This window comes from Ovis canadensis, chromosome 2 (genome assembly GCF_042477335.2).
Source record: "Ovis canadensis isolate MfBH-ARS-UI-01 breed Bighorn chromosome 2, ARS-UI_OviCan_v2, whole genome shotgun sequence".
Classification (NCBI taxonomy): domain Eukaryota; kingdom Metazoa; phylum Chordata; class Mammalia; order Artiodactyla; family Bovidae; genus Ovis; species Ovis canadensis.
The window spans coordinates 89,625,220-89,638,219 of record NC_091246.1 but is presented as its reverse complement, the minus strand read 5'-3'; the positions used below and the strand labels follow the sequence as shown (position 1 = coordinate 89,638,219).

At 37.5% G+C, this 13,000-nt stretch overlaps 1 protein-coding gene across 2 annotated transcripts in view; it reads right to left on the bottom strand.

Annotated features, from left to right (window-relative positions):
- FOCAD (focadhesin) overlaps positions 1-13,000 on the bottom strand; it is a 305,222-nt gene that overhangs the window by 229,039 nt on the left and 63,183 nt on the right. For both annotated transcript variants that reach the window (XM_069576651.1, XM_069576652.1), the window contains exon 6: positions 818-919. In XM_069576651.1, coding sequence (XP_069432752.1) covers positions 818-919 — 102 coding nt within the window. The remainder of the gene's footprint in view (positions 1-817; positions 920-13,000) is intronic.

The window sequence follows — 13,000 nt, the reverse complement described above, 5'->3', positions numbered from 1 at the left end:
CCACATACCTTATGGCCAAAAACCCAAAACATAAAACAGAAGCAGTATTGTTACAAATTCAATAAAGACTTTAAAAACGGTCCACATCAAATTAAAAAACAAAACTTAAAAAAAAAAAAAAAAAGCTGAAGCGGTGTGAGGGTGTTTCTATGTTTAGCCTCTACATTGCAAGTCCAGTTTGAAAATCACAATGATGGTGACCTAAGCTAGGGAGTGATACAAAGATCTGCTCTCCCAATATGTCACCCTGATGGATGGCTTAGAGAATGGCCTTGAGCAGGATGAGACGGAAGGCAGAGATGCCAGTTAAGAACAGGTGGCAAGAGTCACAGCAAGAGATGCCCACCTGAGCTAATGCCATGGTAACAGAATGGGAGAAAGCTTTGAGGACCACCAGAAGGCAGAAGGCCTTGGTGAAGCTAAACTAGCTGCACATATGGTGGTCATCTGGTCCCAGTTGGCAATACTGCTTAATACCAACTGGCACTGGTTTCTAATAGAGAGATTAACTCACTAATCAATTTCCAGCAGGAAGACCTGCCATCCATATGTACTATGTAGTAGCTTACTGAATATTTCCAATCAATCTTCCCAACTATCCAATGCTTAGCTTCTTCAACAGCAGCTATTCTCATGGTCAATATTTCAACAATCAATAAAACTGGTAGGATTTTTTTTCTCCTAAAAAGAAAACAGAAAACTATATCCTGCTCTAAGACATTTCTGCAGGAGAAAACACGACAAAGCAGCTTAAAAGAAAAACTCTAAGATTAGCATATACTATTCCATCTCCCTAAATTATTTTATTTTATATTACCTTTCAAGGCATTGCTGGAAAAAAGGTGTCAGCTGCTGCAAAATGACTGGCCAGCAATCAGGTCTGTGCTCAAGAACAGTGATCAAAGGCTGAGGATGGTTTCTGAAAAACACACAAAGTCACACTGGAAGCTGTCATTTCAGGATACACATTTTTAATATCCAAATATAACATGAGAAAAAGCCACTGCCATCTAGAAACTTTTTTTCCAGGATTCATAATTGTCACAGAATCCTCATTTGTTGCAGAGTTAGCTCATTAGAACTATTTTTTAAAATCTGTTTTCCAGAAAAAAGAACCTGAGTCTTAGAGACCCACATTTGACAGCAGTCTCTATTATCTAATAGCTCTATGACTTTGGCCAAGCTCCTCAATTCAGTAGCTCTCTCATTATCCACTCCCGTGATTCCCTCATTCTTGGAAATCTCTTCCTGCTGATGAATCTCTTTCCAGACCTGAAAGATTTTATCTCCTCTAACACTGTCCCAACCTATAAGCACCATCTCTCTGTCTCTATGGACCTTCACTGGTGGCTCAGCAGTAAATAATACACCTGTAAAGCAGGAAACATGGGCTTGATCCCCGGTCAGAAAGATCCCCTGGTAAAGGGGATGGCAACCCACTCCAGTATTCTTGCCTGGGAAATTCCATGGACAGAGAAGCCTGGCAGGCTACAGTCCACGCGGTCGCAAAGAGTCCGACACAAATGAGCAATTAAACGACAACTGTCTCTGTTTCCATTTACCCCCTTTCTTCTCAATATATAGCTCTGTGTTCCCCTAATATACTTTAGGTAAGGAAAAAGAAAATATTTCTCCCATCTCAAATAACAAACTCTGCAAATTATAAATTCTGAAAATTTCTGTCGAACAAGGACAAATCTTTTTATCTGGGCTCCATCAATCAAGATACCAAAAAGACTATATAAAAGATCTGAAATGTGAAGGAGTCTCAAATAATGGGGTTAAAAAAAGAAAAGGAAAAAAGACAAACAAATTATTCTAAGTAGTACAAAAAAGTCTACTGGAAATTGTAAATTCATTAGCTCTTTAAACTATGAAGTACTACACAAAGAATTTTCAGTTATTAGTGATGTGGCTTTTCCTCCAAGAAGAACATTTTTAATTAAAAATGCTACTTTTTTTTTAATGAAGTATAGCTGACTTAAAATATTGTGTTAGTTTCAGGTATACAAAAAATGATTCAGTTATACCTAGATACATACATACAAATTCTTTTTTTATTCTTTTCTATTATAGGTTATTATAAGATACTGAACATAGTTCCCTGTGCTATTCAGTAAATCCTATTGTTTATCTATTTTATATATAGTAATATGCATCTATTGATCCCATACTCCCAATTTATCCCTCCCTTATCCTTTATTTGTCAACCACAGTTTGTTTTCTATGTCTGTGAGAATATTTTTGTTTTGTAAATAAGTTCATTTGTACTATTTTTTAGATTTCACATATAAGTGATATCATATAATATGTGTCTTTCTGACTTCATTTATACAATAATCTCTAGGTTGATCAATGTTGCTGCAAATGGTATTATTTCATTCTTTTTTTATTCTGTTTTTAACTTTTTATCTTACATTGCAGAATAGTTTATTAAGAATATTTTGGTAGTTTCAGGTATACAGCAAAGTGATTCAGTTATATATATACATGTGTCTATTTTCTCAAATTTTTAAAAAAAATTTAAAATGCTATTTGAAAAAAATTCACACTATATAGATGCATCTATCTTTTTTACATAAAAAGAATTATATACATAATTTTAACTCAATAATACAGAACTAGCAATGTTTATAAAAAAAGAAAGAAAAAGATCAGACTATCAGTCACACTCAAATGATTTTTTAAAACTGCCTTCTTGGTGGTTCTCAAAACGTGATCGCCTTCCCAGCAATATCAGCATCACCTGGGAACTTGTTAGAAATGAAAATAAATTCTCAGGCCTCAGCCAGACCTAATAAATAGCTCTCCAGACAATTCTGATGCACTGCTATAAAGCAGTGTACTCAGCCCGGTTGTGAGTTAGATTCATCTGTGGAGCTCTTTTTAAAATATGAGTGCCCAGGCTTCAATTATACTGGGGTTGCTAGGAGTGGAGCCCATGCATTAGTAATTTTTAAAAATTCTTCTAGCAATTTTGATGTGTTGCCAGAGTTGAAAATTGGTACAAGTTAAAAACCACATAAGAGGGAGGTTTGTAGTTGGGAAGTTTTTCTGATTTTTTTTTTCTCTCTCTCTTAAACAGAAAATTATGGCAGATATGCCACACTGAAACACTCATGTTAAACACTTCTCTGACACTACTACACAGTTTCTGGGTATTATAACACCATCTCTCTATTCTCTCGTCAACCTCACCTAATCTATCAGCCACTAACTTCAAATGCTGGCAAGCTCCTGTTTGTTAAAGCACAGGCTCTTTCTGAGTGAACAGATTACTGCCATTGCTAAAGGACTGCTCCAAGCAACTCTTTATGCCAAAACTTAAAAATCCTATCAAAATCCCATTTCCAAATTCCAAACTCCTTGGCAGTTAATCCTATCTAGAATCTCCTTCTACCCTAGTTGTTACAGATATTAAGAAAATAAAAGCTACAAATCCTAAAAGCCTCTCAGGTATGTCACATCATCTGAACTTCTTAGATTACGAATTCAGCAGGTCATGGTCAAGCAAATATGAATAAAAAGGAAAGAACAGTGACTGTAATTAATTTTAGCTACAGGTTTTCCTTCTGACAAGCACCATACTGAAATGAAGAGCATCAGATATGACCACCCACTAGTCCTCCAGCTATTGGTGGCATTTATGACTATTTAAGAAGAAAATCCAACAAGATACTATAGTTTCTGTGTGATCATAAAATACTTAAGTGCTTTTCAGTACTGTTCCCTTATGTCACCTCCTACCTCTTCCCATTTCTCACGTTTCCTCCTCCAAAAAACTGTTAAGAATCTACCTCCTTTTCAGAGACTCACAGACTTAGACAAAAACTTACGGTTGCTGGGTGGAAGGAAGTGGGAAACGGATAGTCAGGGAGTTTGGGATGGACATGTACACACTCCTGCATTTAAAATGCATAATCAACATGTGGGTACAACACACGGAACTCTGCTCAATGTTATGTGGCAACCTGGATGGGAGGGGAGTTAGGAGTAACATGGATACGTAGGCATGGCTGAGTCCCTTTGATGTTCACCTGAAATTATCACAACATTGTTTGTTACCTGACTATACCCCAACAAAATAAAAAGATTAAAAAAAATTTTTTTAATCTATCTCTTTTAAAAACTATAAAGAATGTGTCTCCTTTTAAAAACAGTTTTGTCCAAATTAAATCATATCAACAGAAGTAAAAATCAGTAATTTAAATTAGATTAGAAATGATGCATATATCAGCAAACAACTCTATCATACTTTATTAATAGCTTCTACTTTATTGGAATTGTGGGACCCATTGTAACTTTGTTGTATGACTAACTTTGTTGGAGGCTTGTTCTGCTAGCTTTTGGGTTCAGCAAATTCTATTCAATATCTCAGGCTTAAACTCTAAAGACGAGATTATGTAGAATAGAGAATAGGGATTATCCAAATTAATTACTGACTGTGTTGCTGTTTAGTCACTAAGTCGTGTCTAACTCTTTTGCAACCCCATGGACTGTAGTTTGCCAGGCTCCTCAGTCCATGAGAGTTCCCAGACAAGAATACTGGAGTGAGTTGACATTTCCTCCTTCAGGGGATCTTCCCAGCTCAGGGATCAAACCCCCATCCCATGCACTGGCAGGCAGATTCTGTACCACTGAGCCACCAGGGAAGCCGAATTACTGACTTAGACATCTGGAAAATTAATTTTTCCAGATAATTAATTATGTCAGATCCAAATGAAAATCTGTAGGAATAATATACAATATTGATTCCAAGAAATTAAAAACCTTGACAGATGAAAGGAAGTCCAAATTAAGAACACTGAATATTACTGCTGATTAACATTGATTACCATTATACTATTTCAACTTGGTACAACTAAGCTAAAATCAATTATAATTGCCAAAATTCTGTTTTAATACTTTGAATATAATGAAGAAAACAGCTAAGTTTTCCCTTGTGAATCTCTACAATGGCATGTGAATGCACCTATAAAATAATACATAAAGCTTTATGGTTTATAGAATGGACATAGTTTTTAATTCTATCTACTTTATTGTGCAGTTGCCATATATAAAGTTTTCTCAGTCTGGCTCTACTGACATTTGGGGTCAGATAACTCTTTGGCATAGGCGTTGTTCAATACACCATGGGATATTCAGCAGCATTTTTGGCTTCTACCCACTAGATGCTAACAGCATTCAGTCTAGTTACAGGACAATCAAAAATGCCTCTAGACATTACCAATTGTCCCCTGGGGCCACAATTGCCCCTGGTTAAGAACCACTGAACTAGGCAAAATGGCAAGCACTGGGCAAAGTACAAAACTAACTCAAACATGGTGCTGCTGCTGCTGCTGCTAAGTCGCCTCAGTCGTGTCCGACTCTGTGCGACCCCAGAGACGGCAGCCCACCAGGCTCCCCCGTCCCTGGGATTCTCCAGGCAAGAACACTGGAGTGGGTTGCCATTTCCTTCTCCAATTCGTGAAAGTGAAAAGTGAAAGTGAAGTCGCTCAGTCGTGTCCAACTCTTCATGACGCCATGGACTGCAGCCTACCAGGCTCCTCCATCCACGGGATTTTCCAGGCAAGAGTACTGGAGTGGGGTGCCACTGCCTTCTCCAAAACATGGTACTAGCCCTGAGCTATTCAAAAAGACAATGATTCCACCATTATCCTTCTTTACCAAGCCAAAAGCAATCAATCAATCATGTCCAAAATTTGAAGTTTCTTATGGAAATATAGTCATCCAATAATAACATTAGGTGCACAAAGGTAACAGTACAGTAGAAACTAGAAGACTTGCAAATAGAACTACCTTATGACCCAGCAATCCCACTTGTGGGCATACACACCGAGGAAACCAGAATTGAAAGAGACACATGTACCCCAATGTTCATCGCAGCACTGTTTATAATAGCCAGGACATGGAAACAACCTAGATGTCCATCAGCAGATGAATGGATAAGAAAGCTGTGGTACATATACACAATGGAGTATTACTCAGCCGTTAAAAAGAATTCATTTGAATCAGTTCTGATGAGATGGATGAAACTGGAGCCGATTATACAGAGTGAAGTAAGCCAGAAAGAAAAACACCAATACAGTATACTAACACATATATATGGAATTTAGGAAGATGGCAATGACGACCCTGTATGCAAGACAGGGAAAGAGACACAGATGTGTATAACGGACTTTTGGACTCAGAGGGAGAGGGAGAGGGTGGGATGATTTGGGAGAATGACATTCTAACATGTATACTATCATGTGAATTGAATCGCCAGTCTATGTCTGACGCAGGATGCAGCATGCTTGGGGCTGGTGCATGGGGATGACCCAGAGAGATGTTTTGGGGAGGGGGGTGGGAGGGGGGTTCATGTTTGGGAATGCATGTAAGAATTAAAGATTTTAAAATTTAAAAAAAAAAAAAAAGAAAGTAAATGTACCATTATTCCTTGCAAAAAACAAAAGCATGTTCCAAAATAAACAAACAGAATTAAATATTATGCATGATAATCTGGGTATGATAGAAAATAGTGTTAATTTCCTATTTAAAATACTATAATTAGCACATTTAAAATGTCCTAAGGCTAAGTATAGTTCACTTTTCATATAGTCAAGGAATGATTCTTAAATTTATAGATTATTCAAGATTTTTCTTTCCTTTCTTCTCACTGCTTATTAGCCATTCTACTTCTTCCAAGTACCTCTGAGAAAGGCCAAGGTAAATCTACAATTCAAACTTTACTCGTCATTAGAAGCACTGTTGAGAAATAAAAAAAATGTGATACAAAAGAACATCAAAACAAAACCTGGGTTATGCCTTAAAATGTCAATTATCCCCCAAGCTAGTAGTCAAGTCATAAAGAGTAAGTTGGCTACAACACTTTATTCAAAATGATAGATAGGTTGAACATACAATCAACCTGATCACTTGTAAAGCTAACACTGGCAGACAATAAGCTCTATACAGTTTTGAAAAGCAAACACAAATGTGGGGCACCAAAGTCATTATTTACATAAGCAGTGCCTACACAGCATCATCCGAATCATTTACTGTTATGCTGCCACATCCACGTCTCAGAAACAAAAACTAGAAATGGAGAAGTGATGTGAAATAGTGGAGGGAAAACACTGAATTAAAGGAAAGAATCAAGCATTCCAAATTCACTTTCTGTCTCTGCAACACACTGTGTGATCTCAAGCAAGAGAATTAACCTCTCTTGATTGGGTAAGAGTTTCTTCAGCTGTAAAATGAGGAAACCAGACTAAGTACCTTCCAGGGCTAAAGTTCTATAACCCAAGTCACCCATTAAAGCCCTAACCTTTGAACTGCTCAAGATCAGAGGTGGAACCAAAGCCTGTAAAGGCAGAAAGCAATAAAGATGACTCTCAACTATTAATAATTCTATGCCAAGTTTAAACAGCCCTAAGGCCAACATCTAATAAAACCTAAGGCCTCAAAACAGTGGTCTCCTATTTTTATCTCAAATAAATAAATCACCCTATATTTTTCATTTCAGAAATGCAGTACTGTATCCAGAATAAGCCCACAGAAAATTTCAAATCAGAATTTCCTAACTCTTAAGACATCCATCCAATAGGTTCTGCTTTCTTCTTAAAAGAAAATAATATTGTTTGTAAAGATTGAAGTCAATATAAAACAGGCAACCAGGTCACCCTTCATTGGCCTCTGGTGCCTCTAATTTCTCCTTCATTCTGTGGTTTATAACATTTCTGTTGTTTTCCTGCCACAGATGAGCCAATTTGCTGTATGTTCTTTGGCACTTGCCCATTTCATAATTTGTAAATGTTTTAATTGTCATTTTAAGTAAAGCATTTAACACAGTACCTAACACAAAGAATACTTTGTAAATGTGGTTCTATTATGATTATCATGCAGATAAATTTGATTCTTAAACTAGAGCATAAGCAGCTTGAAAGCTGGGTCTCTATCTTCTTACTTTTATGCTTCCCTTTCAGTGCCTAATGCACATTTTAAATAAATGTAACAAACACACACTTTTCCCAAAGCACCTTTTTAAACTCTCTGAGGGGATCATGAAAAACCAACATCACAACCCCTCTAAGTACACTGTTTCAAAGTTAACAACATTCAGAGGGGAAAAAAAGCACAGAAGAAGCAGGCAGAGTTCCTACCTAACACTTCAGGACTCCCTACCCTTTAATAACATTGTCAACAACACAGAGCAGTGCATGCATCTTAACAGACTGGAGTGCGGGGAAGGAATAAATGAAAAATTCGTGGTTCCACCAGACTAGCACAGAGACAACGATAAAATGAGGTATGTAACTAGATTCTCCTTTCCAAGTACAAATGCATCAATCTTAATAGAAAAGAAGGAGTTAAAAAAAAGAGTAGTCTTGCGGTAGGCAAATCAAAAAGCAAAAGTTATTTGTAACCTCTAGGTCACCTCAACCTTTCTGCTACATCTCTAAGTGTAGGAAAGCTATGATTTGATTTATATCACAAAGTCAGCGATAGACACAGATTGCCTTTTCTGTGTGAGGAAACAATGCCTGCAGTCACCATGCATTTTCATGTATGCAGCTGTGACCCCGGCGCTTTCAGAAGCATAGCATAGCACTTACTACATCAAATATGCATTTTAAAAGCATTTCTCTACCTGCTCTGAATTTTGATTTGAAAATGTTGGTTAGAAGCCAAAGTAGGGTTAAAAAAAGAGAAAAAAAAATAAAGCTCTGCAGATTTTAAGATAAAAATGAATAAAAATTGATTCCACAATAAATATTACTATAAAAAAAGAAAAATTAAATGATAATAGTGAATCCTTATCTATCCTACGGAGTCTTAAGACAAATGCACTTCATCCACGCCAGAAAAAGAAGACTTGGAACAAAAAAAGTTTAATTTTGACATTTTTTATTAATTTCCTTTTTTCTTTGGGTCTATAATGCAGATAGGGAGAAGATAAGATTTCTTCGAAAAGAGACTTCATATTACAATGGTTCTGCCCTCATAGTGAACCTTTCCCACGACTCCTATTTTGAGAGGCAGGGTTTTAACACAAAGATGTCTGCCAATGTCAGAAGGCTAGAACTATTTTAGGTACTAGTTGGTGGCTAGGGGAAACACACAGACACACAGGGGTTCAAAACATCTATTATTAAATTACATCCTTGATTGGGAAAGAAAAGAAACTAGAGATAAGATAAATAGGCTAATAAGGTAAAAATCAAGATATCCTGTGCTCTTAAAGACACTTACCAGCAAGTCACCATACCAATTTTTAAACTAAGCACGTGCACTTAGCAGAATTTATAAAATATTTCCTGGTGGCAACCGCTAACTGGAAGATAGTGTATGTACAAATTATTCTTTAGGTCTGATTTTTAAACACCAAGTGTAAACCCCAGGTGACTGGAACCATGAACTGTGGACAAAGACTCCCCTGGGTGGGAAAGATGAGGGAAAAGAAGAAGTGAAAATGGAAGCAAAACATGCAATTTGACACTAAGAATCAAGTCATATATGATGTCCACATCTAAAGCTTATCTGTATCTCCACTGCCATTAGTAAATCTGAAAGGAGCGGTAGAGTTGGGAAATTACCATTTTGAAATTATCTCAGTGAAAATTAATAGGGAGGGGGGAGCTGTGAGTGTAATGAGGAACACGATATATTCTGGTCTCATAGCATCTTCTCCACAGACTGCTTATTAGTTACAAGAAGAAGATGGTAACTACACAGTAGAGAAACCAGATATTACCTTGATAGGGTAATGAAAATTAAAATCACCAATGAAAGGCAAGATGGACATCAGTGTCTCCAGACGAGATGTCCTGAGAAAGGCACAGCAACACTTTCACAGTATTCGAAAATGTCAATGTCATAAAAGATAAAGGATGAGATAATTCCAAGTTTTAGAAGACTAAAAAGATATGACAGTTAAAGGCAACATCTGATCCTAAACTGGAGCCCGTACACTAAAAATAAAAAGGAAAGAGGTATGAAAGGACGTTATTAAGCCAAATGGCAAAACTAGGATATGGATTACAGGTAAAAGTGTTACGTGAACATTAAATTTTCGTGATCTGATAACTGTTCTCTGGTTATATAGAGAATATCCTTGTTCTTAGAAGACATACCCTACTGAATATGTACAATCTACTCTCCAATAGTTTTTAATTCTATAGAGAGAAGGGTAATGAGAATGTGGAAAATCAGTGAATTGGGGTAAATGCCAGATGGAAATTTTCTGTACTATTCTTGCACCTTTTCTGGAACTTTAAAATTCTTTCCAAATAAGTTTAAAAAATAAAACTTTCAATGACTTCCCACTACTCTTTAAAAAAAACCCAAAGTCTCTACCATGGCTCGCATCTTCTAGGCCATGTCTAACTCTTCTGAGCCTCTGTCTTGGCCTCTTCCTCCCTTAAACACTAAGCTCCAGGCGCCCCGCCTCCTGTTAGTTCCTCTAGGGCACCAGGCCCTCACAAAGCAGCAGCTAAGCACATGCTTTTCCCTAGATCTGAGATGCTCTGCACTCTTTGCACAGCCAATTCCATCTCACCCACCAAAATGGAAAGAAGAGACAATGCAAAAAAGAGTTTAATGCTAAGAAGTGACTTTCGCTTTTCAGGGGGAAAAAAAGGTGTGAACCACAAAGTACTTCAACCTTCAGGACACACATCTTTAAGATCTCAAAATTAACTCTACATCTAAATAAACTCATAACACCACACAAACAGATATGCAAATACTGACAGAGTAAACAACTTTCATCTACTCAGGGTATAATCATCCATTGCTATTGGCCTAATCACCCATTTCAGAGCATACCATCTGCCCAAAACATTTAATATTCCCTTATTTCAGAAAGTACAGCTTGATGTTGATCAGACCAACTCTTTCCATAAACAAGATTCTCAACATGTGATATTTGTGCATGTCAGCCACTGTCTGGCACATCAGAATAACGTACAAATTCTGGAACAAGCAGTTACCGCTCATGAATTCACAGCTATTTCCTCACTTCAGCTGAGGGAAGAGAGATCTTAAAAAGACTGCCATAATATGAATACATAGAGGAAAAATTAAAAGCAAGAGTACATGATAAAATTTTAAGAGAAAAAAATGGCATATTACAAAGAAAATGAGCCTCTCATAATTAATGAATCTTAAAATTGTAGTTTGGGCTTCCTTGGTGGCTCAGTGGTAAAAACTCACCTGCCAATGCACAGGTTCAATCGCTGGGTGGGAAGGATCCCCTGGAGGAGGAAATTGCAACCCACTCCACTGTTCTTGCCTAGGAAATCTCGTGGACAGAGGAGCCTGGTGAGCTACAGTCCATGGATTCACAAAAGAATCAGATGTGACTTCGTGACTAAACAATAACAACAAAATTTAGTCATTCTTTCTTATAATCAAAATACCAGGCAAACGCTGGTTCTCTGCTGCACTTCCTGTATGGTCAATGTTATAGAGCACTGCTGCTGCTGCTGCTGCCGCTAAGTCGCTTCAGTCGTGTCCAACTCTGTGTGACCCCATAGACGGCAGCCCACCAGGCTCCCCCGTTCCTGGGATTCTCCAGGCAAGAACACTGGAGTGGGTTGCCATTTCCTTCTCCAATGTATGGAAGTTAAAAGTGAAACTCAAGTTGCTCAGTCCTGCCTGACTCTTAGCAACTCCATGGACTACCTACCTACCAGGCTCCTCCACCCATGGGATTTTCCAGGCAAGAGTACTGGAGTGAAATAACTTAAAGATAAGTGTTTATAACAAAGTGGAGTTCAAGCTAATAAGAAGAAAATTTAGACCAAACAAAAAATGGGAGGGGAAAATAAGCCTGAAATAGAGGATATCTTAGTGGTCATCTTTCATGTTTTTTAAGTGATTACTAAAAATTGTTCATGGATTAAAAAAAGGGGGGAGGGGAGTGGTTAAAGTTTTTGAAAACAGTTAAATGTCTAAAGCAGAGGTCACAAACGATTGCCCTTGGATTGCATCTTGTGAGCAGATGTGTTCGGTCTGCCGACTCTGTATTTTGAAAAATTGGAATTGTTTTCCAACATTTATTAGTCAGAATATTTCATATAAAATGTTATTAATATTGAAGGATCTGGAGGTCTGGCGACAACAAAGCCCTGTGCCTCACTGCAACAACTGGCCAGCAGTTCTCAATCCAACTACCACGCTAGTAACAATCCAGGAAGCTTTGAAAATTACCAGCGCTTGAGGCTGACCCCTACTCATTCTCGGGAGAGCCCAGGCACTACAGTTAAAAGTTCCTCAGAGAACTCCAACAGTGCAACTAGAACTGATACTCCTGGGCCGAGAGTAAAACTTGCATATTCTCTTTGTTTAATCACAGTAGCCAATTGTGCTCTATTGCTCTTCCAATTTATCCCCATTCTAAAAGGCCCTGGGAATTGAAACTCCATTTAAATATCCTCCTTTAATCTTGTTTAAGTCACAAAACTAGAGAAGGGTTCAGTTAAGCAAAATGAACTTTACTCGCTATACACACTCTAATCTGATGTATCTCAAAGCATGGTGGATAAATAGATCATCTGTGTACCCAAATTTCTTCTTAAAGTGTATGCTCCAGACATATACATGAAAAACGATGAACTCCTTCCACACTAACACACTGAAAACCATCACTGGTTTGTAGAATGGTGCTGAGGATTCAAGGGATTAGAACTGATAGAGTGCCTCAAGAATTATGGATGGAGGTTTGTTACATTGTACAGGAGGTGGTGATCAAAACCAACCCCAAGAAAAAGAAATGCAAAAAGGCAAAATGGCTGTCTGAGGAGGCCTTAAAAATAGCTGAGAAAAGAAGAGAAGCAAAAGGCAAAGGAGAAAAGGAAAGATATACTCATTTGAATGCAGAGTTCCAAAGAATAGCAAGGAGAGATAAGAAAGCCTTCCTCAGTGATCAGTGCAAAGAAATAGAGGAAAACAATAGAATGGGAAAGACTAGCAATCTCTTCAAGAAAATTAGAGACACCAAGGGAACATTTCATGC